This window comes from Zalophus californianus, chromosome 11 (assembly GCF_009762305.2).
Source record: "Zalophus californianus isolate mZalCal1 chromosome 11, mZalCal1.pri.v2, whole genome shotgun sequence".
NCBI classification, from domain to species: Eukaryota; Metazoa; Chordata; class Mammalia; order Carnivora; family Otariidae; genus Zalophus; species Zalophus californianus.
This window is the reverse complement of record NC_045605.1, coordinates 96,315,557-96,338,168: the sequence shown is the minus strand read 5'-3', so window position 1 is coordinate 96,338,168 and position 22,612 is coordinate 96,315,557. Positions and strand designations below refer to the sequence as shown.

The 22,612-nt window shown below is 47.6% G+C and overlaps 1 protein-coding gene across 5 annotated transcripts; it reads right to left on the bottom strand.

Annotated features, from left to right (window-relative positions):
- Window positions 1-590: 590 nt before the first annotated feature.
- SLC35C1 (solute carrier family 35 member C1) lies at window positions 591-8,899 on the bottom strand. Of its 5 annotated transcripts, none has more exons than XM_027578524.2 (3): window positions 8,877-8,899; window positions 6,662-7,188; window positions 591-2,914 (listed from the first exon to the last, which is right to left on the bottom strand). In XM_027578524.2, exons 2-3 carry the CDS (start codon window positions 7,155-7,157, stop codon window positions 2,355-2,357), a joined length of 1,056 nt encoding a protein of 351 aa, XP_027434325.2. In that variant the 5' UTR covers window positions 7,158-7,188; window positions 8,877-8,899; the 3' UTR covers window positions 591-2,354. The 5 variants fall into 5 exon arrangements, with proteins under 5 accessions (XP_027434325.2, XP_027434323.2, XP_027434322.2 ...); XM_027578522.2 differs by having other exon boundaries at window positions 8,765-8,896; XM_027578521.2 differs by lacking the exon at window positions 8,877-8,899 and adding an exon at window positions 8,547-8,757.
- Between the last annotated feature and the right edge of the window lie 13,713 nt (window positions 8,900-22,612).

Below are 22,612 nucleotides of genomic sequence, written 5' to 3'. Positions count from 1 at the left end.
TCAAGGAGCTGGTGTACCTCCTCAGGGCTCTTAGGAGGCATTGGAACCAGATGTTGAGGACATTTATAGATGCGTTATTTTTTTTTTTTTAGGTAGTGCCGATAGCCTTGCTATCCAACCCACCCTCCTTAGCTCTCCTTGGCCTTGAATCTATAAGACCCTTATGCTCATTAATAGTCAGTTAAAGCCTTTGTAATTAGTGGTCTAATTGTCTCGTTAGACCATGTGACCTTGATCATGCTGCTCTGGGGAGATCATTGGATAATCATGGCAGCCTCAAACTTTTGGGTGGGGCTACCTCAGGCCACATGCCACAGAGGCAGTATGAGAAAGCCCACGGCAAGGTGACAGACCCCCAGCAAGCCGAGTTCCTTTTCCAGAGAGTGTCACCCACCTGACTCGGGTGGTGTAAGCAGGTCGCAGGTAGCAAGGGCATTCCCCTTGGTTAATTGTAAGGGCAATCATGCAATCCTGCCAACTACACTGATTGTTTTGTGCTGGTCTCAGCCTGCCAACAAGCAATGTTGCGGTGGGACCGGCCCCTGCAGTTCTTATGATTGCAAGACACCCTTCAGCAATAACCACCAGGAAACTTTGAAAAAATAAAGGTTTATTACTTACAGAATCTGGAAACTACACAGCACACCTGGGGCCACACAGTGATGTTGGCGGGGGGGAATGTGTGTGGGGGGGAGAGGGAGAGAGAATGAGAGAGCACACACAGGCCTGGGGTTCTGCTTTTATTGGGGTTGAGGGTTTTGCGGGCTCACTCTTTACTGGTGAATTCAAAACATAAGAGTGGAAATTTAAAGTCTTAGGAAGAGAGGAAACAAAACAAAAACAAAAACAAAACGAGCAGCCCAAATGATCAGTTATTGAAATCAACCAAGATCTTAAAAACCAAGGGACCTCCGATGGGGGAGGTGGCCTGGCTCCTTGTCCCGTCCTATGGCTGGCAATCTCTGACATGGATGCCTCAGCCCTCTGAGCTAAGTCAGGCACTTGCTTTGCAGAAAAGAAAAGAACCCCAACGGTCAGGGTTTACACAATGTCTTACGCCCATTTTTTAATGAAATCCACACTCCATTCAGGGCATCAGGCCCTCCTCACTTCCTTAGAAACCACCCACCATGAATTAGAAGATCACCCTTCCCCAACCTTTTCCTGTGGGGGCTAAAAACATTAGGGCATTACCCCAAGGAGATGGAACAGAATTCCCGACAGGAGCGACAGGGGTTGTGAAGGCCGTCCGAGACCACGGGGCAGGGGGGAGGGGAGAAGCTTCTCTCAGCCCGAACCTCAGGGAAGAAACGTTAAGTGTTAGTTTATCACCTTCATCAGAGCCAGGTTACAACACCTGCACAGGGATCAGGCTCTGGGGATGGCACAGCACCGCTGAGGTGGGAGGCTCGGAGCCAGGACCCTTGCTCCATCAGCCCCCCTGGGGGATGCAGCTCTGATAAGGCAGAGTGGGGAAGGCTACCTGGCTCCACCTCCAGGAGGTCTCACCTGGGCCAGGTGCTCCTCAGGAGGGGCGGAATGACACTTCCCAGTGTCAGGGATTGGGATGGGTGTTAATGACCCTGCGTAACCTCTACAAGCTGTGTGGTTTCCCTGTGTTCAAAAGCTGGGAACATAGGGTGCAGATGGTGGGAAAAGGGTGCTTTCCCATGAGGTACCCGATTCCCAGGCCAGTTTCCAGCAGTCCCTCGGGGTGCCAGGGCCAGGGTTGAGGACAAATGATCCTCTGTGCCCTTCCATGGGGCCTGCTGGGCTGGACGCAGAGAAGAGGGAACACTTGTCTGTTTCCTCCCTCAGCCCTGCCCACACTTTCCTCTAGAGGAAGGCTGACTTGTGGGATCAAAGCTTCACTGCCTGTCTTGGGACCCAGACACGTGAGGTTTCCCAAATCCCTTTAGTTGGCCTGTGCTGGGGTCGCACCCCCATCTCCCCTGAGTATAAGTGAAGACTTACTGCTGTCTCTTAAAGGTCATGGCCTGTCTCCAACTCCAAAGGTCATGTGGAGGTAGAAGGCCCTGGAAGCAGGACAGGGTGATGCCTCCCGGAAAGCGAGTGTTCTTCCAGAGAACCTAACTGGCTGTTCCCATGGGGTCCCTCCTCCCTAGAGGAGGACAAAACCCAGAAACAGGACAGGGGGTTGAGATAGGTTTGGCAACTTTCTGACATCCCTTGACAACACTGGTTCCTTTTTAACCACCAGATTGTGATCAGGTTTATAAACAATACCCCCTCCAGATCACCTTCTCAGGGTCCAGAGAGATGTCTTCACGGCTATTCTGGCCCCACCCCAGGCGTTCTCCCTGACTGGGGCATCCCCAGGTCCCCAGAGGAGCTCACACCCCCATGCTGCTCTTCTCATCCTCCTTGGGGCTGGGCTCCTCCTGAATCTTCTTCATCTCCCAGCCCCGGACCCAGGTATAGGCAGAGGAGCCCCCCAGCACCATCATGTTGCTTGTCCACCAGAGGAAGCTCTTGGTCTCCTCGTAGTAGAGCACTGCCAACACTGTCTGGGCACAGGCTTTGGCTGTGCCGGACACGTTATGGGTCAGGGGGCTGGTGAACTTGATCTGTAGACCGGTCACGTAGCCAATGGCAAAGCCGAACAGGCCGCTCAGCGTCATCATGCCCCAGAAGTGGGCGCTGCCCAGCTGGGAAAAGCCCCGGAGGGCCTGCAGCTCCCCCAGCAGCAGGAGCAGGGGCAGGAAGAGAGCACAGGCGTTGACGTTGTTGTAGAAGGTCAGGCGCCAGACGCTGCCGTCCACTGCCGGGAGCACCTTCTTGGTGTAGATGGCGTTGAGCGAGACACAGAGGCTGGCCAGGACGCCAAAGAGGGTGCCCGTCCAAGACAGGGTACCCTCTGCCCCCTCCTGGTCCACGCCAAGCCAGAAGCCACCTGCAGGAGGCAGGAGGACGAGGAGGAGGGAGGAGGACGGGGAGGAGGGAGGACAGAGTTTTGCCACCAGAGTTCACAGAGCGTAATGCAGTCCTGACCCTCCCAACCCTCCCTGCCTCTCTGCCACAGATGTGTCCAAACGCTCCAGTACATGCAAAGCACCGTACGAGGGCTGGGAGGTGGCCCCAGACACAAACGCTTTCTCCGGAGCTTACATTCTAGCAGAGGAGGAAGACATTAAAACAATTCATTTCCCAATTATTTAATTACAATTGTAATAAGGGCCATAAAACAGTGCAGTGTGCTCTGAGAACCCATAATCTGCGACTGTGCTGGCCTGAGGCATCTGGAAAGTTATGCTGGAAATGAGCTCCAAAGGGCTGAGTGCTTCGTGGCTAAGGTGACTTTGGGCAAGTGACTTAAGGTCTCAGAGCCTTGGCTTCCTTGTCTGTAGAATGGCAGCCTGTAATGAGGTAGAATCACTTGTGGCCTGAGGTCTTTGGGGACAGTCCACTCTTTTGGACACTTGGTCTGTGTCACCTCCTGCTCACAGAGCCTCCATGGCTCCCCATTGCCCCCCATCAAGACTACACTCTTCCGCCTGGCATACTGGGCTTCCCGCACCCTTAGGCAAGGGTGTCTGTCCTGTCTCTGTCCCACGATTGTCCCAAGTTGTCTCTCTCGTCTCCCTGCTTCTCACGCTGGGACTCAGTGTCCCTGTTCATGTCCTGCCCTAGAAACACCCTCCTCCTTCTTTCTGGGAGATTCTACTCATGCTTCAAGATCAAAGTTGGCCTCTCCAGACCCCCAGTCCCCAGACCTCCCCCAGGCCTCATCCTGCCTAGGATTCCCTGCAGGACCCCTTGCCTGCCTTAGGCTGTTAGGCACCTGCCCTTGGGGACGACTACACCATCTCTTTAGCGAGACCCCACCTTCTGAGGAGGCAGGGCCCGAATCTTGGTGTCAGAGAGATTTGGGCTCTCATCGGGTTCTGCCATTGAGAGGCTGGGTGGCCTGAGGAAAGTTGGCTAAACTTTTCTGAGCTCCCATTTCCTTCATCTGTAGAGACCTGGGTCACTTTCTTGACCCTCTCACTCAAACCAAACTACTTCCCACCTTGCAACCAGAATGATCTTCCTAAAGTACAGATAGATCTGCTCAAGTCCTGCCCTGGCTTAAAGCCCTTCCTCGCCTACTACCCTCAGGAAATCTTCCAGACCCATTTAACTTGGGCAGCCTCCTGTCTGGGGAGTCCTGCTCTGGCCCAAACAGGAAGAAACGCACAGGTACTTTTCTCTGTCTAGAACATTCTCTCCTCACCTCTTCCTTATACCCATCTAGTACTTCCTCCAGAACGCCTGCTTGGATTACCCCGTTCCCAACCCCGTCTTCCTCTCCACCCCCACCAGGTTCTCTTCTACACCCCCATCACAGCCTCACCCCCGCAGCAGAACTCACTGCCAGGCACCACCACCACGCCCTTCGGGAGCACAGGCGCCCCGTCCACCTTTGCCAAATTCGTATCCCCAAAGTTTGGCATGGTCTCTGTCATGTGCCTGGCCGGCAGTTAGTGTTTGTTGACTGACTGAGCGACCACGGGAATGGAGGTTGTTCGGAAGGTGGCTTTGAGGGTTGAAGGAGATAAAGCATCTGCTACATACACTCAGGCACGGTATTCTCTTTCTTGGCAGAGCCTTGGCAAACAGCTGCCTGTACACCTGCTCTGGGGGTGTGGAGGGTTGGCCAGAGCACCCTCCGTCCTCCTGCTAATTACTTTCCAAGTCCAAAAGGGGCACCCACCACGAGGTTCTGCATCCTAGAGGGGCTCGCACCCAGAAGGAGCTCTGAAAGGTACTATGAAAGCTGCACGGGCCCAGGAATAGTCACTGGAGACCCATCTTAAGGGGAAGCCCAACCGAGAGGGGGCCGGGCCTGGGGCCAGCAGGGAGCACCAGCCGCCCCGGCCTGGCCCCATCAGTATGGCCAGCGAATGCCCTTTCTCAGGAGCCATCAGCTACTTTGATTACTTTTAGGATCTGGGCCTAGTTTCCCTAGTGACTTCACCTTTCTGTATGCAAACTGTCCCCCACCACACCCCAGGTTCCCCGTTCTTCCCCTCCCCCCCCACCTCCTGCCAGTCTGCAGGGCTCAAATGGAGATTCCTGGGGCATTTGGCTAAGTGAGGCCTGGGACTCTGCATCGGCTCTGGAGGGACGGGGTGGCGGGGGGCTCTGAAAATCTGCCAGGGGTCTCAACAGCTCCTTCTGTTCTAACCTCAGCCTTCTCCCCTCTCCCATCTTGGGGCTGGACTGAGGAGTCTGAGATCCAGCAGTTGCTCGATGATGGTGACATTTTCTAGGACAGGTGGCACCAGTGTGCCTCAGCCGGACTCTGAGACACCAGCAAAGAGTATGTAGGTCAATCAACATGAACTTTATGGCCCCAGGAAAAACACGTTCGAAGAAAGACCACATTCCTGAATGGCAGAGCGCTGGGAGGATTCTGAGGGAAGTGGGTGCTCCCTTACCCAGAATGCTGCAAAAAACCATTCTGTGATGATGGAAATGTTCTATCATCTGCTCTGCCCAATGCAGTAGCTACTGGCCACATGTGGCTACCGAGCGCTTGAAATGTGGCTACAGAATCAGGTTATAACACCTGCAACTGAAGAACTGAATTTTAAAAATGTCACCACATTTAAATGAACTTAAATTGAAATAGACACATGTGGTCAGCTAGTGCACACACAATCTCTAGTGCACAAGAACAAAGCAGAGGGGTTAAAAGCATAGGCCTGGGAAGCTGGCCAATCTGGGTTTGTGCCCCTGCCTGGCTACTTCCTAGCTGTGTGGCTCTGGGTAAGTAACTTAACCTCTCTGAGCTTCAGTTTCCTTGTTTGTCGGGAGTTGATGAGGGTGATGCTACCATTCAGGGAACCTCTGGGGAACAAAGGAGATGCTATGTGTGAATGATCTGCACAAAGTCCCCATAGATAATTCTTCCTTTCTAAGGGTCAAGTGGGGAAAGACAGCTAAAACTTCTCAAAGCTTATTCCTCTCTACTCTCTTAGCCATTACTACGAGCCTGCAAAGTCAGAGGGTGATGGTATATTTATTAGAAGATGTAGTCTCCTGGGCGCCTGGGTGGCTCAGTCATTAAGCGTCTGCCCTCGGCTCAGGTCATGATCCCAGTGTCCTGGGATCGAGTCCCACATCGGGGTCCCTGCTCAGCGGGAAGCCTGCTTCTCCCTCTCCCACCCCCCTGCTTGTGTTCCTGCTCTCACTGTCTCTCTCTGTCAAATAAATAAATAAAATCTTTAAAAAAAATAGAAGATGTAGTCTCCTTTGGAAATAGTGCTCGATGGGGAGTCAGGGCACTTGAACTCTTGAGAAGCAATACAGTGGTTAAGCATATGGAGCCAGACTGCTTGAGATCAGATCCCAACTCTGCCGTTTATTATCTGTGTGATCGTCCACAAATTACTGGACTTCTCTCTACCTTGGTTTTTTGCCCCTCTGTGAGATGTAGATTATAATCCCATCTTGTTATGAGGGGCCCTGGCTGGGCCCCTAACTTGCTGGCGACCTCAGGAAGCTTATGCTCTCTGGGCCCCAGGCTCTTCCTCACATGACTTTGGGCAAGGGAACCGGGAGAGATAAAGTCCAAAGATGCTTGGCAGGGTTGCTCTTTGGGGTTTTGCCCCCCCCCATGCCTCCCCACTCCCCATGGCCCTGGCTGGCCACTCACCGATGATGATGCCGCAGGTGAGCAAGGCATAGAAGGAGGTGGTTTGCTTGAGCAGCAAGTAGGAAAGCAGCACATTGAAGACGGTGGTGAGTGAGCGGCCTACGTTGTAGAAGGCCACCCCGACATACTTGAGGCAGAGGTTGTTGAAGGTGATCATGCCGATGAAGACCACGGACAGGGGCAGGACACTGCGGGCCACCCTAAGGTCCAGGCGCAGGGAGGGAAAGTCCATGGTGCCAGGGCAGAGGGCCGCCAGGGTGCTGAGGCTCTTGCACAGCAGGGTGGTCACCAGGCACTGGTAGAAGGTGACGAAGATGGGGGTGTCCAGCTGTAGGGAGGGGCTGTCCAGCAGGTACTTGTTAAGGAACACCATGGAGATGGAGGTGGCCCAGTAGAGTGACACCACCAGTGTGATCTGCAGAGCCCGCAGCAGGAAGGGCTTCTCCTTGTTGGCCTCTGCCTCTCCTGAGGGGTCGGAGGCCCCCATCAGTGCCATGTGCAGGATCCGGGACCGCTTCAGAGGGGCCCTGTTCATGGCAGCAGAGGAACTGGGTCACTTTACAGCCAGAACTCGAGTACAGGGCAGTACACTCCCGTCTGCTTTCTGCAAGCCGCAGCTCTCAACTGTCACATGGGGGGTGGCCTAGAGGCTTCCCCACCAAGAGGTTCTGTTTTGGGGGGAGCCCTACAACCTGCTCCCACTCTGAGGGGGCTCATGAGACAAGACACGGGGAGGGGTGAGGAAGAGGCTAAGGTTAGACAGAAGACCTGTCAGGGGAGAAGGGGCTGGCGCCTGGGAGGGGTCTCTGGAAGAAGAGAGGGGAGAGGGAAGGAAGAAGAGGGAGGGGGAGGAAGGCAGGGCGAAGGTGCTGGAGCAGGGCGGAGGACAGCGTGGGGAAGAGAGAGGGAGGCCTGGGCGGCTGCAGGGAAAAAGGGGAGGCATGCAGGAAGCTGAATGGAGGGAAGGCGTGCGGGGGCGTTTGTAAAGAGGGGTGCAGGGAAGGTCAGAGGTGCTCAGGGCGGGGTCCGAAGGACGCAGGAGGAGGCCGGGCCGGCCCTAGCCCGCAACGCGCTGCCCTCCGGAGCCCCAGCTCGCGTTCAGCCCCGGAGCCTCCGGACATCCGAGGCAGCGCTTTCCCCGCGAGGCGGGCCCAGGACTCATTTCCTGACACGCCCCCGACCCCTCCTTAAAGGGCCCGCGCGCCCGGCGTCAGCCTTAAAGCCACAGCCGGCGAGAAACAGCCTTCAGAGTCAGGCTCGCGTCCGGACCCCCCAACCGCCTCTCGGCTCCTGTGCACTCCCCGCTCGGGGATGGGGTGGGGGGGCGATCGGCCTCTGCGGAACGTTCCTATAGGTGCTTGAGCCTCGGCCCCCTTCCTGAAAGCCCTCCCCAACCCCAGCTCCGTCTCCACCAGAAGCTAACTACCCCCCCGCTCCCCGACTCCGCTCACCAGCAGGTCCACCGCCCCCTTCCCCCATCCCGGGCCCGACCTCACCCCCATAGCCTCGGCAGCGCCTAGAGTCCCTGGGCGAGAACCCTTACCAGTCCCCCATCCCTATACTAGCCCCAGCTCACTCTCCCTTGTCGCATTCCCTTCCTTTCCCCCACTTTCACTTCCTCCATCCCTCTTCCAAGCCTGAGCCACCCCCCCTTCCCCCCGGGGCGCTCCTTGAGGCCGGAGGCCACAACATCCCTTCAGGACTTCAATCGCTCTGCGCGTTCTCTCCCCGCCCCGTTTGAAAACAGCCATGTGCGAGCCTCAAGGCAACACACCCCCCCGGCTCCCTCCCCCTTCTAAGAAACCCCTTCCCCAAGCCGGGCCCAGCCGCTAGCTCTGGCCCCAGGGCTGGCGTTCCCGGGCCTCGATGGCGACCCCGCGCTCACCTCCTCTAACGCACTGGCCTCCCGCCCGCTCTGCCGAGCGCTGCACCTGCCGCGCCGCACCTGCCGGGCCGCACCTGCAGCACCGCGCCTAGGGCCGCGCCCGCGGGAGACGACTTCCTGCTCCCAGCCCCGGGCGTGGGCGCCAAGCCAACTTCGCCCGCCTGCTCCCCATGTGGCGCCCGGAGGCGGCGGCGGGACGACCCGGGGCCCAGCCTGACCTCGGCCCTGGGTTGTCCTTCCAGTCGTGGGAGCAAGTCTCCTCCTGTTTCCAAGGCCATCCGAAGCCCAGTACCCTGGCCCGGCCCGCTCGGGATACTCTACTCGAATTACCGCCGCTTTCACGTCCCGGGACCCGGCTTCATCCCTGGCCCGCCGCGTGCCCCGAGCCCCGCCTGCGCATCCAGAAGTGCGGCAGGGACCGCTTCCTGCCGGTGGTAAGCCGGAGGTTCTCTGCCCTGTTCCAGGAACCGGGCCTGGGAAGTCTGGCACCAGCTGGGGTCCATCACTCACCAGGCAGCCTGGAGGGCCCACTTCTCCCTGGTTCTTGTTCTGGCACCAACATTGGGCGGCTCACTTCTGAGTTCTCTTTGTAAAAAGGAGGGGGCCAGCAGGACTATAACAGGGGGCCCCAACTTCCTTGCTCATTACTCTGGCTGGTATGGTTGAAAGTAGGGACTACCATCTGTTTGTAGTATTTCAAATACCATTTAATTAGTACCATTTAATTTACATGTGAGATGTGTTAGATTCGCTTTAAAATACTCAGAATACTAAAGAGGAAAAAAAAAAGAGATGGATGGGTAGGTAAAACAAGATAGGCCCAGTGTTGATAATTTTCTAAGAGTCATTTTACTTTTGTATACATCTGAAACTTTCCATAAGAGGGTAAAAGCCGTGGAGTACATTTAAAGTCTCACATGCTAACTGCATAAACTCTGGGCCCAATTTAACACAGCCCTTGGTGGGCTATGCAGAACCGGAAGCATTCCAGGGAAATAAGCACCTTCCAGCAGCTCCAAGGCAGGTGCAAACGCCCCAGAGTGAGCTTTGCCCCAGGCCTATTCTCTTCCATCATTTGGCCTCTGGCCTTGCTCTCTGGGTCCCCCGCTGCTCCCCCTTCCTCCAGAGATGGGACTTCCTGCTTCCTAGTTATGGGCTGGTCTCCTGGTGGAGATTGCCATCTGGTCATCTTACCATCTTTGGGATCAGATTACCCTTTTGGGGACCAAAGGACTGAAAAGGACTGCACTGGTCATCAGAATTCTACTTGGAGGGTCTCATCCCAGGGCTAAACTTTGAAGGCTGTGGGTTTCAGTGTGTTAAGAGCAATCAAGTCCTCTCTGCTCTTCTCTCTTAGTCCTGATGTCTCACTATGACAAATCATTTAATGACAAACAGGGCAAACTGGTTTGCAAGAGGCTCTGGTTTCCTGGAAGGGCCCTTCTCCTTGGCACATTAACAATTAATTTATCTGATGAATGTGCTACCACTTTGAGGCCCTAGGGAAGAAATGCATACTGTATATAGGTCAGATGCTCTTCCCTGAGAGAGACCAGGGACAGTCCATGCTGGGTATGTGGGGCATAGCCTGGGCTTTCTGCAGGCCAGGTGACCAAAATGTATCCCTGTATCTAATCTCTCCTCTTCCTTACATTTTACCTGAAATTCCACCATTAGCTTAGGGTTGTAATAGGCCAGTGGGGCAAGTTTCCCACATTACAATCCTTTTTGTTCCTCATGAGGGAAAGGGGGGAGGGGTGTGTTTCTTAGGGGTCTAGGGCCTCGGGAGGTGTGCACTTTGCACAGTTGATTTGCTTTTGAATTTTTCTTAAGGATTCCTAATTGTCTAAACCGTTCAACAAGGGTGAGGTTTTAGGTCTTGTCAAGAGTAATTACCCAGTGTGTGAACTTGGTGTGAGGGAGAACATAAGGTCATCAATGTGGCAGGTGTAATGCTGTAAGAATCCAGGAAGGAGGGCCCCTTATGGGTGGAGTTCTATTCTTGCCTTGGCTAGGAGCCACTAATGAAGTCAGAAGGCAATCTTTACCAGACAGAGTGACCAGAACTAATCTCCCAGGTGTAGGGGACAGTGGATCTGTACCAGTAGGGCCTGAGAATTTCTGGGAACACACAGATGTCAACTACCTCACCCCTGAGTTCAACAAGAACTCACGAGCCTACTTTGTGTGGCAGACACTACCAGTTGTCTACCAAAATTCATTCTCTCATTTGTCTAAGATAATTGGATGGTAGCTGGTCATGTGGTTGCCCAGCCAGAGACTACATTTCCCAGCCTTCCTTGTGGGGAGGTGAACCATGTGACTTAATGGACGGTAAAAAGAGGTGATAGATGCTACTTTCCAGGTCTGGGCCCTACGACTTCAGGTGTGTGCCTTCCATGCTCTTGTCTCCTCTTCTCATAACCTGGGACCCAAAGGTGCCTATAGCCTAGCTGTGACCATGCAGGCAAAGTGAATGTCTTAGGGGCTCTGTGAGCAATATGATGAAAAGAGCCAGGGTCCCTGATTGTGTGGAGCAGAGACACTTGCCAATGTGGACTGCCTACATTGAAACTGTTAAATGAGAAGGAGATCAACTTATGTTCTTTATGTACCTGTGCAGTTATAAAGGGATCTCTGATACAGCAGATTTGCCTTTAGCCACATACCCACTGTAGTCTATATTCCCTTCTTTTTATGTACTTATTCTCTAGGCAAAATTGAGAAGGCATGACATAATTACAATGACCTCCGACTCTCTTTCTTGCTCTATCTCAGTTTATCTATCTACCTACCTACCTACCTGTCTATATCTACCTACCTATCTATCCATCCATCCATCCATTTATTCAGCCATCTATTCATCCATCTTGTACTTATCCAGCACCTGGCACACACCTGCCATAGTAGATGCTCAGTACCTATTTGTGGAATGAATGGAAGTCAGACCACCAGAAGAAGTGCTTGAAAAATCAAGGCCAATTTAAGACCTTTATTGTCCCTAAGCCCTGAAAGTTTATGAGGCTCCTCATTTATCCTATATGTAATTCAAAATTAAAAATTAATACTAAACTGTAACATAAATGTAAGCAGAGCAAAAAGTGTTCTGATTTTTCTTTTTAAAAAATTTTTAAATTTAAGTTCAATTTAGTTAACATACAGTGTATTATTAGTTTCAGGGGTAGAATTTGGTGATTCATCAGTTGCATATAACACCCAGCACTCATTACATCACGTGCCTTCCTTTATGCCCATCACCCAATTACCCCATCCCCCCAACACCCCCCCACCTCCCCTCCAGCAACCCTCAGTTTGTTCCCTGTAGTTAAGAGTCTCTTATGGTTTGCCTCCCTTTCTGTTTTTATCTTATTTTATTTTTCCTTCCCTTCCCCTATGTTCATCTGTTTTGTTTCTTAAATTCCATATTGGAGTGAAATCATATACTAATTGTCTTTTCTGACTGATTTATTTTGCTTAGCATAATACTGTTTAGTTCTATTCACATCATTGCAAATGGCAACATTTCTTTCTTTTTTTTTTTAAGATTTTATTTATTTATTTGACAGAGACACAGCAAGAGAGGGAACACAAGCAGGGGGTGTGGGAGAGGGAGAAGCAGGCTTCCCGTGGAGCAAGGAGCCGGGATCATGACCTGAGCTGAAGGCAGACGCTTAATGACTGAGCCACCCAGGTGCCCCAAAATTTCATTCTTTTGATGGCTGAGTAATATTCCATTGTATATGCAACCACATTTTCGTTATCCATTCATCTTTCGATGGACATTTGGATTCTTTCCATATCTCATTTTTCTTATGAAGATTGGAATGTTCTTTTGAAAATAATATATTCTTTCCAGAAAAAATATTATGTCTTTCCTTTGCTGGTACTTGTGGTAGACGCCACTAAGTGTCTACCCTATGAGCTGGCAAACTTTTTCTGTAAATGACCAGAAAGTAAATATTTTAGACTCTGTAAGCCATACAGTCTCTGTAGCAACTAGTCAACACTGCTGCTATAGTGTTGTAAAAAAATGGGTGCAGCTGTGTTTCAATAAAACTTTATTTATAAAGATAGGCCATGGGCCAGATGTGGTTCACTGCTTGTAGTTTGCTGACCCCTGTTTTACCCTATATTAATTTATCCTTTTTCCTTACTAACATTACTCATATTTTATGTGTATGTCAGTGTTTCCCCCTAAGAATACCTACTTCTCAGACTCCCTGGTAGCTGGATGTGACCATGCGACATACTTTTAGCCCGTGACTCATAAGCTGAGGATTTCTGGGAAAGCTTTGATTTTTGGATATAAGTATAGTCTTTGTTGCTTCTTTTTCTTTTTTTATTGTTATGTTAATCACCATACATTACATCATTAGTTTTTGATGTAGTGTTCCATGATTCATTGTTTGTGCATAACACCCAGTGCTCTACGCAGAATGTGCCCTCTTTAATACCCATCACCAGGCTAAGCCATCCCCCCACCCCCCTCCCCTCTAGAACCCTCAGTTTGTTTTTCAGAGTCCATCATCTCTCATGGTTCGTCCCCCCCTCCGACTTACTCCCCTTCATTCTTCCCCTCTTGCTATCTTCTTCTTCTTTTTTTTTTCTTAACATATATTGCATTATTTGTTTCAGAAGTACAGATCTGTGATTCAACAGTCTTGCACAATTCACAGGACTCACCATAGCACATACCCTCCCCAATGTCTGTCACCCAGCCACCCCATCCCTCCCACCCTCCACCACTCCTGTTGCTTCTTTTTCTTATCTGCTATGTGTGTGTATGTGTTTTAAGATTTTATTTATTTATTAGAGAGAGAGAGGGAAAGCACAGAGGGAGAGTGACAGGAAGAAGCAGACTCCCTGCTGAGCAGAGAGCCCACGTGGGGCTTGATCCCAGGACCCTGAGATCATGACCTGAGCTGAAGGCTCAGGTGCTTAACTGACCGAGCCACCCAGGCACCCCATATGTTCTGTCTTTAATGCACGCCTGAGGTCTGGAAGGGCGGCAGCTATCTTCTAACGATGAAACAAAAGATCTGAGGAAGAAAGCTAAGGATGGCAGAGCAGAAGTGTGGAGATGAGCTGTCTTCCCAGCTCTTGGCTGCATATTCCTTATTGTAGGAGATGAGTAAACCCCTATCAGAGCAAGCCATTGCAGCACGGTATTCTGTCTCTGGCAGGCAACCAGAGTCCCAATTGCAATAGTGCTCTAATGGGTAATTCATTGTTGCTGGAACTCATGTGTAAGGTTCCGGGAAGGCTTGGGATTGGCTGGCACTGGATCTGAGCCAGCAACGTAGGGGATACAATTATCAGGGAGTGAAGCCAAGCTGCAGAGCTGGCGGTAGGTGGAGAATTCTAAAGGCAGGGCCCATTTGCTTAGAAGGATGAGGAGCAGAAGAGCCAATATCAGGATAGGCGAATCCCAAAGCATGGGGTGCATGGCCAGGGATGAGGGCTTTTCGACAAAAAGGAGGTCCCCACATGGGAACAGAGTGGGAAAACTGCAGAGGATTAGCAAAGAGCTAGCTGCTCTTTAACAAATAATGTTTACCAGAGACGTCACCTTTTTTTCCCTGGTCTGGCTTCTGGAAAGCACCTCGCTTTGGACTGTGCAGACCTTTTTGTTTTTGTGAGATCTAGAGTAGCCAAAGGTGTTACTCTCTAAAGCCCCTGTAATATGCATCTGGGTAATCTATGAGCAGGCTTGCTGTCTCCCCCAGATTAGCAGTTTATCTATGGGGATTGAGAACCAGTCAGTCCTTCTTGGCAGAGGATGTTTTACTAACAGCTAACACGTGTTGGAGGGTGGTTTCAGGCCTGAAGTTTTATATGCAACATGCCAGTCCTTGCAATGATGCTGTGAGGGGCAGTCCCATTATCACCCCTATTTTACAGATGAGGAAATTGAGACCCAGAGATGTTGAGTCACTAGACCAAGGCCACCCAGGGAGGAGGTGAGGACCAGATTTGAACCCAGGTCAGTTTGCTGAGCTAAAGTTTGTCCTGTTGCATGAACTCAGCTCATCCCGAGCCCAGGTTTTCCAGTTGGTCTCCTGGGTCCCTGGGCCTAGGGAGTGACCCTGGTCTCAAAGGTAAAAGGCTCTGAATCTTATCCCAGATAGTATATGGAGTGGCAGGGGAGAGCTTGTTGAAGCAAAATGGAATTTACTGGCTCAGGTCATTGGAAAGTCCAGGGGGAGTCCTGGCTTTAGAAAGTGCAGCTTGACCAAGCAGCTCAAAAAATGTCATCAACTAGATCCTGGTCTGGGCCCTTTGGCTTTCTTCTCAGGCTCCATGTGATGGCAAAATGGCTTCAAGCATTCCAGACCTTACAGCATTCAGAGTTTTGTTGTTGCTGTTTATTTGTCTGTTTTAAAATAGACTATTTTAAAAAAGATTTTATTTATTTATTTGAGAGAGAGCACACACGCAGGACCAAGGGGGAGCGGCAGAGGGAGAGGGAGAAGCAGGCTCCCTGCTGAGCAAGGAGCCCGATGCGGGACTCGATCCCAGGACACTGGGATCATGACCTGAGCTGAAGGCAGACGCTTAACGGGCTGAGCCACCCAGGCGCCCTAAATAGACTATTTTTAAGAGCAGTTTTGGGTTCACAGCAAAATTGAGCAAAAGGTACAGAGATTTCCCATTTCCCCGACATTCAGGTGTTTTAGTCCAGTGGGAAAAAAAGAATTCACCGTTTCTCAGAAGCCTTGAGGTTTACTCTGAGTGGTCTGGCTCAGGTCATATAATCACCCTTGACTGATCATTATGGTCAGTTGGATAAACCCAGCCTCTGGCTTAAGCCCTGCATTCATCGCAGGCTCCACCCCTCGAGCCCGCAGAGGTGGTGTGAGGGTGGGGAGAGGGTGGCTCTAGGAATGAAATTTAGGAGGTATTGCCAGAAGAAGAGGGATGGATGCTGGCAAGTGACCAATGTGCCCTGTGAGGGGCCAGGATTCGACGGGGGACAGGGTATCAGGACGGTTGCATGGACCTCTTCCCTCCTTGGCTCCTGTGGTTCACCTTTGTTCAGGGCTTTTCCACACTCACCCTTAAACCTGGCTAGCTTCTTGTCCTGCAGGACTCTGTGCAGACCTGGCATCCACAGGGGACCCTCCAGTTAAATTAGATCTTCCTGATAATGTACTCTTGCTGCTTCCCTCTGTCCGTGAGAGGTGAAGAGAGTACACACAGAAGGCAATGATTCTCTTTTTGAGTAAGAACTTCCCAGGCTCACTTTAGGACTGCACCCCCCACCCCTACTGGCTTTTGCAGTCTTTGGGGGGCCATCAGTTCACAAGCTTGCTTTCCTCCAGCCAAAGGGGTGTGGGTACACGACACAGGCCAGGCTGATGAACCCACAGATGATTTTTTTCTTCATTTGAAACGAAACAACAGCCACCACCACCACCACGAGACCTAAAATTGTTTACAGCTGATTTATGGTGGCAGCCATAACAGAAAGCCTGTTCACCGTTTCCTGCCCCAGAGCTGCCCTGCTTGCTGTTCCTTCCCAACTCCATGTTGCTTTTTCCTCGGTTCTGCGAGCAACCCTGAACTCTTCCAATGCCTTTTTTACATACATTGGCCGACGTCTGTATCTGTTGCTTGCAGTCAGAGAACCCTGGGTGCTACTGTGGGTATTTCCTTCTGTCCAAGAAGGGTCAGGGTGAGAACCAGCCAGCTCCAGGCAATAAATCTAGTTTCCATAACCCCATTTCTCCCCAAGTGCTGGGGGTTCCAAGAGCAGGGTGGAGAAAGGAAAAGGACAGGGCAGCAGGAAGTGTAGACCAGAATGTGTAAATACTGGCGTGTTTGCAGAGGCTGCCAGCAGGTGGGTGTAGTCAAGGTTGGCTTCTTTCTTTGGGTCTTTGCTCTAAACCCAGCAGGGGGTACATAGCAGTGGTGAAGTGGGCTGGTGTGGCTACCTTGGAATTTGAAATTGGTTTACCTAACAAACATCTTCTAAATGGTCTTTGTGTAGGAGCCCTTCCTTCGCCCTCTCCCCTCTGTTGGGCTCACTCTTCAGTTCATAGGATTTATGGGACACCTTATGCTGGTATGCTGATGGCATACATTGGGGCCAGGATGCAACCACGTCTATCCTGCACCTGCAGTGTAACAGGTTACTTCTCTCTCTCCAACCAGACTCTCTTGTTTGCCACTGTATCCCTGGTGCCGAGCACAGAGCTCGGCACATGGTGGCATTCAATAAAGGTTTGTTGCCGGGCTGTAGAGCTGTTTCTGGCATGCTGGGGAGCCAGCTGCCCTGCTGACTTCCTGTAAGAGTCATCCCAGTCCAGATGAGAAGCGTGGTAAGTCAGCATGCACCCAAGTTTGGTTTCAGCCTTCCGACTCATCCAGGCTCTCCTCTTGGATCAGGGCTTCAGCCTTTGGAAGGTCAGCTATTTGAATGCCTATTTCGGTGTCGTGCCTGAGATCTCGGAGATTGTGCACGATCGATGTTTCTGTGATTAGGAGACAGACATCATATGTAACCAGTGTAATTACATCAGGAATACAAACAAGGCAGGTCATTTGAATTTATTATTAATATTTGAACATTTTCAAACATAGGTAAGCATTTTAGAAGTAACTCAAACTGAAAAATCTTCTATTGTGCTTTATATATTGAAATTATTTCAATCAGTACGTGAATACACATATATGTATTATTTTAGGGTAATATAGTACCATGATGAATGATAACTGAAAGATGTTAATTTTATGTGAAATAATTGCTAAGTTTCAAATATTTAAATAAATAGGAAAATAGACTGATAAGAAAATAGACTCATATGCATGTTAAGAGAGAATGTATTAGCTAGATAACTTTAGGAATCTTTTATTCTTTTGGAACCAGTAAATGTTTATACAAATTTAAATAAGAGTAGTAGGCAGAATAATAGGGTTTCAATTATCTTTCATAATTCCAATCTTTATGGAATTGTTTGGCAGAATAGCATTTTTACCATTAAATAAAGTAACTTCTAAGAACTGTATTTAATTTGTAGTTATTTAATTCCATTTAGACTATTAATCTTTCAAGAAAATGTCGATTTGGGAATTATTCATATTTTGTGGTATCAATTAAAATCAAAACGGCTGTTTTGCCACCTCAAAATTTAAAGAAAAATTCTATCAAGTACAATACAATCATTGATAAATTAATTTCCATTCAGACATGGTAAAGAATATAAAAAGTGTGAAGGAAAATGGAAGGTGGTTAAAAATAAGGGGGTACCCTCCTCTTTTATAAATACAAATATCTTGCCCTTCCATTAAGCTCAGTTGAAAACTGAGACTACTTAGTGTAGCAAATGTGCAGCATATAATAGGGAGAGTGATATAACTGCCAATGGTACAAGGCTGAATTCTTGTGGATAATATCGAATTTCTCTAAAGTTAGGTTTAGGGAGGTGTACGTTACGTTCAGGAAAAGCTACCATTTTAGGTGTTTGGCTCTATGAGTTTGACAGATGTATACACTTGGGTAACTACCACAATAATCAAGACAGAGAAGTGTTCTATCATCCCAGAAAGTTCCTTCTGGTCATCAGTGAAATGATATCTGTCCCTATCATTTTGTTTTTTTCCAGAATGTCATACAATGAAATCATAAATAACTGTTTGTGTCTGACTTCCACTTAGCATAATGCTTTTAAGATTTCTCCATGTTGTTTGTATCAGTTGGTTCCTTTTACTGTGTGCCATAATTTGATCATACAGTCACGTTGATGGACTTCTGGGATGTCTCCAGTTTGGAGGGGGTTATCCTTTCACCAGAATTAATAGTAATTTATTATATTTATAATAAATAACATAAACCTTATTTCTGCAGCTTTATCTTAAATCTTAAAGTCAGATACAGTGAACCCTCTAATTTTGACTCCTTTCTAAACGATGCTTGACTAGCCTACATCCTTTACTTTCTCGTATAAATTTTAGAATCAGCTTACCAATTTTTTTAAAATTAACATATAATGTATTATTGGTTTCAGAGATACAGGTCTGTGATTTATCAGTCTTATATAACACCCAGTGCTCATTACATCACATGCCTTCTTTAATGCCCATCACCCGGTTACCCTATCCCCCCCCTGCCCTCCAGCAACCCTCAGTTTGTTACCTATGATTAAGGGTCTCTTAGGGTTTGTCTCGCTCTCTGGTTTCGTCATGTTTTATTTTTTCCTCTCTTCCCCTATGATCCTCTGTTTTGTTTCTTAAATTCCACATATCAGTGAGATCATATGATAATTGTCTTTCTCTGATGACTTATTTCACTTAGCATAATACTCTCTAGTTCCATCCACATCATTGCAAATGGCAAGATTTCATTTTTTGATGGCTGCGTGACATCCCATTGTATGTTTATACCACCTCTTCTTTATCCATTCATCTGTTGATGGACATCTGGGCTCTTTCCATAGTTTGGCTATTGTGGACATTGCTGCTATAGACATTGGGGGTGCAAATGTCCCTTCAGATCACTACATTTGTCTCTTTGAGGTAAATACTCAGTAGTGCAAATTGCTGGGTCCTAGGGTAGCTCTATTTTCAACTTTTTGAGGAACTTCCATACTGTTTTCCAGAGTGGCTGCACCAGCTTGCGTTCCCACCAACAGTGTAGGAGGGTTCCCCTTTCTCTGCATCCCCGCCAACATCTGTCATATCCTGACTTGTTAATTTTAGCCATTCTGACTGGTGTGAGGTGGTCTCTCATTGTGGTTTTGATTTGATTTCTGATGCTGAGTGATGTTGAGCACTTTTTCATGTGTCTGTTGGCCATTTGGATGTCTTCTTTGCAGAAATATCTGTTCATGTCTTCTGCCCATTTCTTGATTGGATTATTTGTTCTTTGGGTGTTGAGTTTGAGAGGTTCTTTATAGATCTTGGATACAAGCCCTGTATCTGTAATTTGCAAATATCTTCTCCCATTCTGTACGTTGCCTTTTAGTTTTGTTGATTGTCTCCTTTGCTGTGCAGAAGCTTTTTATCTTGATGAAGTCCCAATAGTTTATTTTTGTTTTTGTTTTCCTTGCCTTTAGAGGCGTGTCTTGGAAAAAGTTGCTTTGTCCAAGGTTGACAGGTTGCTGCCTGTGTTCTCCTCTAGGATTTTGATGGATTCAGGTCTCACGTTTAGGTCTTTCATCCATTTTGAGTCTATTTTTGTCTGTGGTGTAAGGAAATGATCCAGGTTCATTCTTCTGCATGTGGCTGTCCCATTTTCCCACCACCATTTGTTGAAGAGACTATCTTTTTTCCATTGGAATATTCTTTCCTGCTTTGTTGAAGATTAGTTGACCATAGAGTTGAGGGTCCATTTCTGGGCTCTCTATTTGATTCCATTGATCTATGTGTCTGTTTTTGTGCCAGTACCATACTGTCTTGATGATTACAGCTTTGTAATAGAGCTGGAAGTCTGGAATTGTGATGCCAGTAGTTTTGGTTTTCTTTTTCAACATTCCTTTGGCTATTTGCAGTCTTTTCTGGTTCCATACAAATTTTAGGATTATTTGTTCCCATTCTGTGGAAAAAGTTGATGGTATTTTGATAGGGATTGCGCTGAATATGTAGATTGCTCTAGGTAGCACAGACATTTTAACAATACTTGTTCTTGCAATCCATGAGCATGGAACGTTTTTCCATTTCTTTGTGTCTTCCTCAATTTCTTTCATGAGTGTTCTATAGTTTTCTGAGTACAGATCCTTTGCCTCTTTGGTTAGATTTATTCCTAGGTATCTTATGGTTTTGGGTGCAATTGTAAATGGGATAGAGTCCTTAATTTCTCTTTCTTCTGTCTCATTGTTTGTGTATAGAAATGCAACTGATTTCTGTGCACTGATTTTATATCCTGCCACTTTGCTGAATTCCTATGTGAGCTCTAGCAATTTTGGGGTGAAGTCTTTTGGGTTTTCCACATGGAGTATCATGTCATCTGCAAAGAATGAGTTTGACTTCAGCTTGCCAATTTAAAAAAAAAATTTGCTGGGGTTTTATTCAGATTGTATTCAATACATAGATCAATTTGGGGTGAACTGACATCTTAACAATTCTAAGTCTTTTGATCTGTGAACATCACGTATCTTTTCATTTATTTAGGTCTTGGTCTCATCAATGTTTTATCGTTTTTAGCATAGAGGCCTTGCACATGTTTTGTTAAATTTGTCTCTGTTTCAGGTTTTCTGTTACTATTGTAAATGGTACTTTAAAAAAACTCAATTTTTGCTTATTTATTTCTATATATAGAACACAATTGATTTTTGTATATTGATCTTGTGTTCTGCAACCTTGCTTAACTCACTTATAAGCTTTAATAGCTTTTAAAAAACAGCATTATTGAGATATAAATCATACACCATACCATTTACCCACTTAGAGTGTACAATTCAATGGTTTTTAATATATTCACAGGGTTGTGCAACCATCACCATGGTCATTTTAGATTATTTTCATCACCCCAGCAAGAGTCTCCCACATCCCTTAATAGTCATTCCTCATTTCCCCCAACCCCCTCAGTCCTAAGCAGACAATAATCCACCTTCTGTCTGTATTGACTTGCCTATTCTGGGCATTTCATATAAATGGATTCATACAATATGTGGTCTTTTGTGATTGGCTTCTTTTATTGAACATAATGTTTTCAAAGTTTATTCATTTCGTAGCATGTATCAGTACTTCATTTTCTTTTTTATGGCTGTGTATTAGTCAGAATCCCCCAGAGAAACAGAACCAATAGGATATATATATATATATATATGTGTGTGTGTGTGTATGTCTATGTATGTATATATGTATAGATGGAAGGAGATTTATTATGAGGAATTGGTTCATCGTGGAGGCTGAGAAGTCCCATGATTTGCCATCTGCAAGCTGGTGACCCAGAAAAGCTGGTGGTGTAATTCAGTCTGAGTGTGAAGGCCTGAGAATCAGAGAATCAAAGAAATTAAATCCCAGTCTGAGGGCAGGAGATGACTGTGGAAATGTACGGTATGGAGATTCCTAAAAAAATAAAAAATACAATAAAATCCAGTAATTCCACCGCTGGTTGTTTACCCAAAGAAAACAAAAATGCTAATTCAAAAAGATGTATGCACCAGTATGTTCATTGCAGCATTATTTACAGTAGCAAAGATATGGAAGCAACCTAAGTGTCCATCAATAGTTGAATGGATAAAAAAGATGTAATACACACACACACACACACAGAGGAATATTACTTAGCCATAAAAAAAAATGAGATCTTGCCATTTGTGACAACATGGGTGGACCTAGAGGGTAAGTGAAATAAGTCAGAAAAAGAGAAGCCATATGATTTTACCTATATGTGGAATCTAAAAAACAAAACAAATGAACAAACAAACAAGTAAACAGACTCATAAATATAAAGAACAAACTGGTGGTTGCCAGAGGTGGGGAATGGGGGGATGAGCAAAATAGATGAATGGAATTAAGAAGTACAGATTACCAGTTATATAATAAATAAGTCACAGAGAGGAAAATTACAACATAGGAAATATAGTCAATAATATTGTAATAATGTTGTATGGTGATGGATGGTAACTACACTTATCATGGTAAACATTACATAATGTATAGAATTTTCCAATCACTATGTTGTGCAAATAATATAACATGATATGACACTATGCTTCAGTAACAAAAACTTAGAAAAGGGGGCAAATTCCTCCTTTCTCCATCTTTTGTTGTACACCCTCAGTGGATTAGGTGATGCCCATCCACACTGGGGAGCGTGATCTACTTTACTGAGTCTGCCAATTCAAAGGCTAATCTCATCTGGAAACACCCTCATAGAAACAACTAGAAATAATGTCTAATCTGGACACCTTGTGGCCAAATTGACATGGAGTTAACCATCAGAGGCTGAATAATATTTCAATGTATGGATATACCACATTTTATTTGTCCACTCATCAGTGAACGCACATTGTGTTGTTTCCAGTTCCTGATATTATAAATAAGACTTCTGTGAATGCTTGTGTTCAAGTTTTTGTGTGGACATATGTTTCAATTTCTGCAGTCGTTGGGTGGAGTGTTCT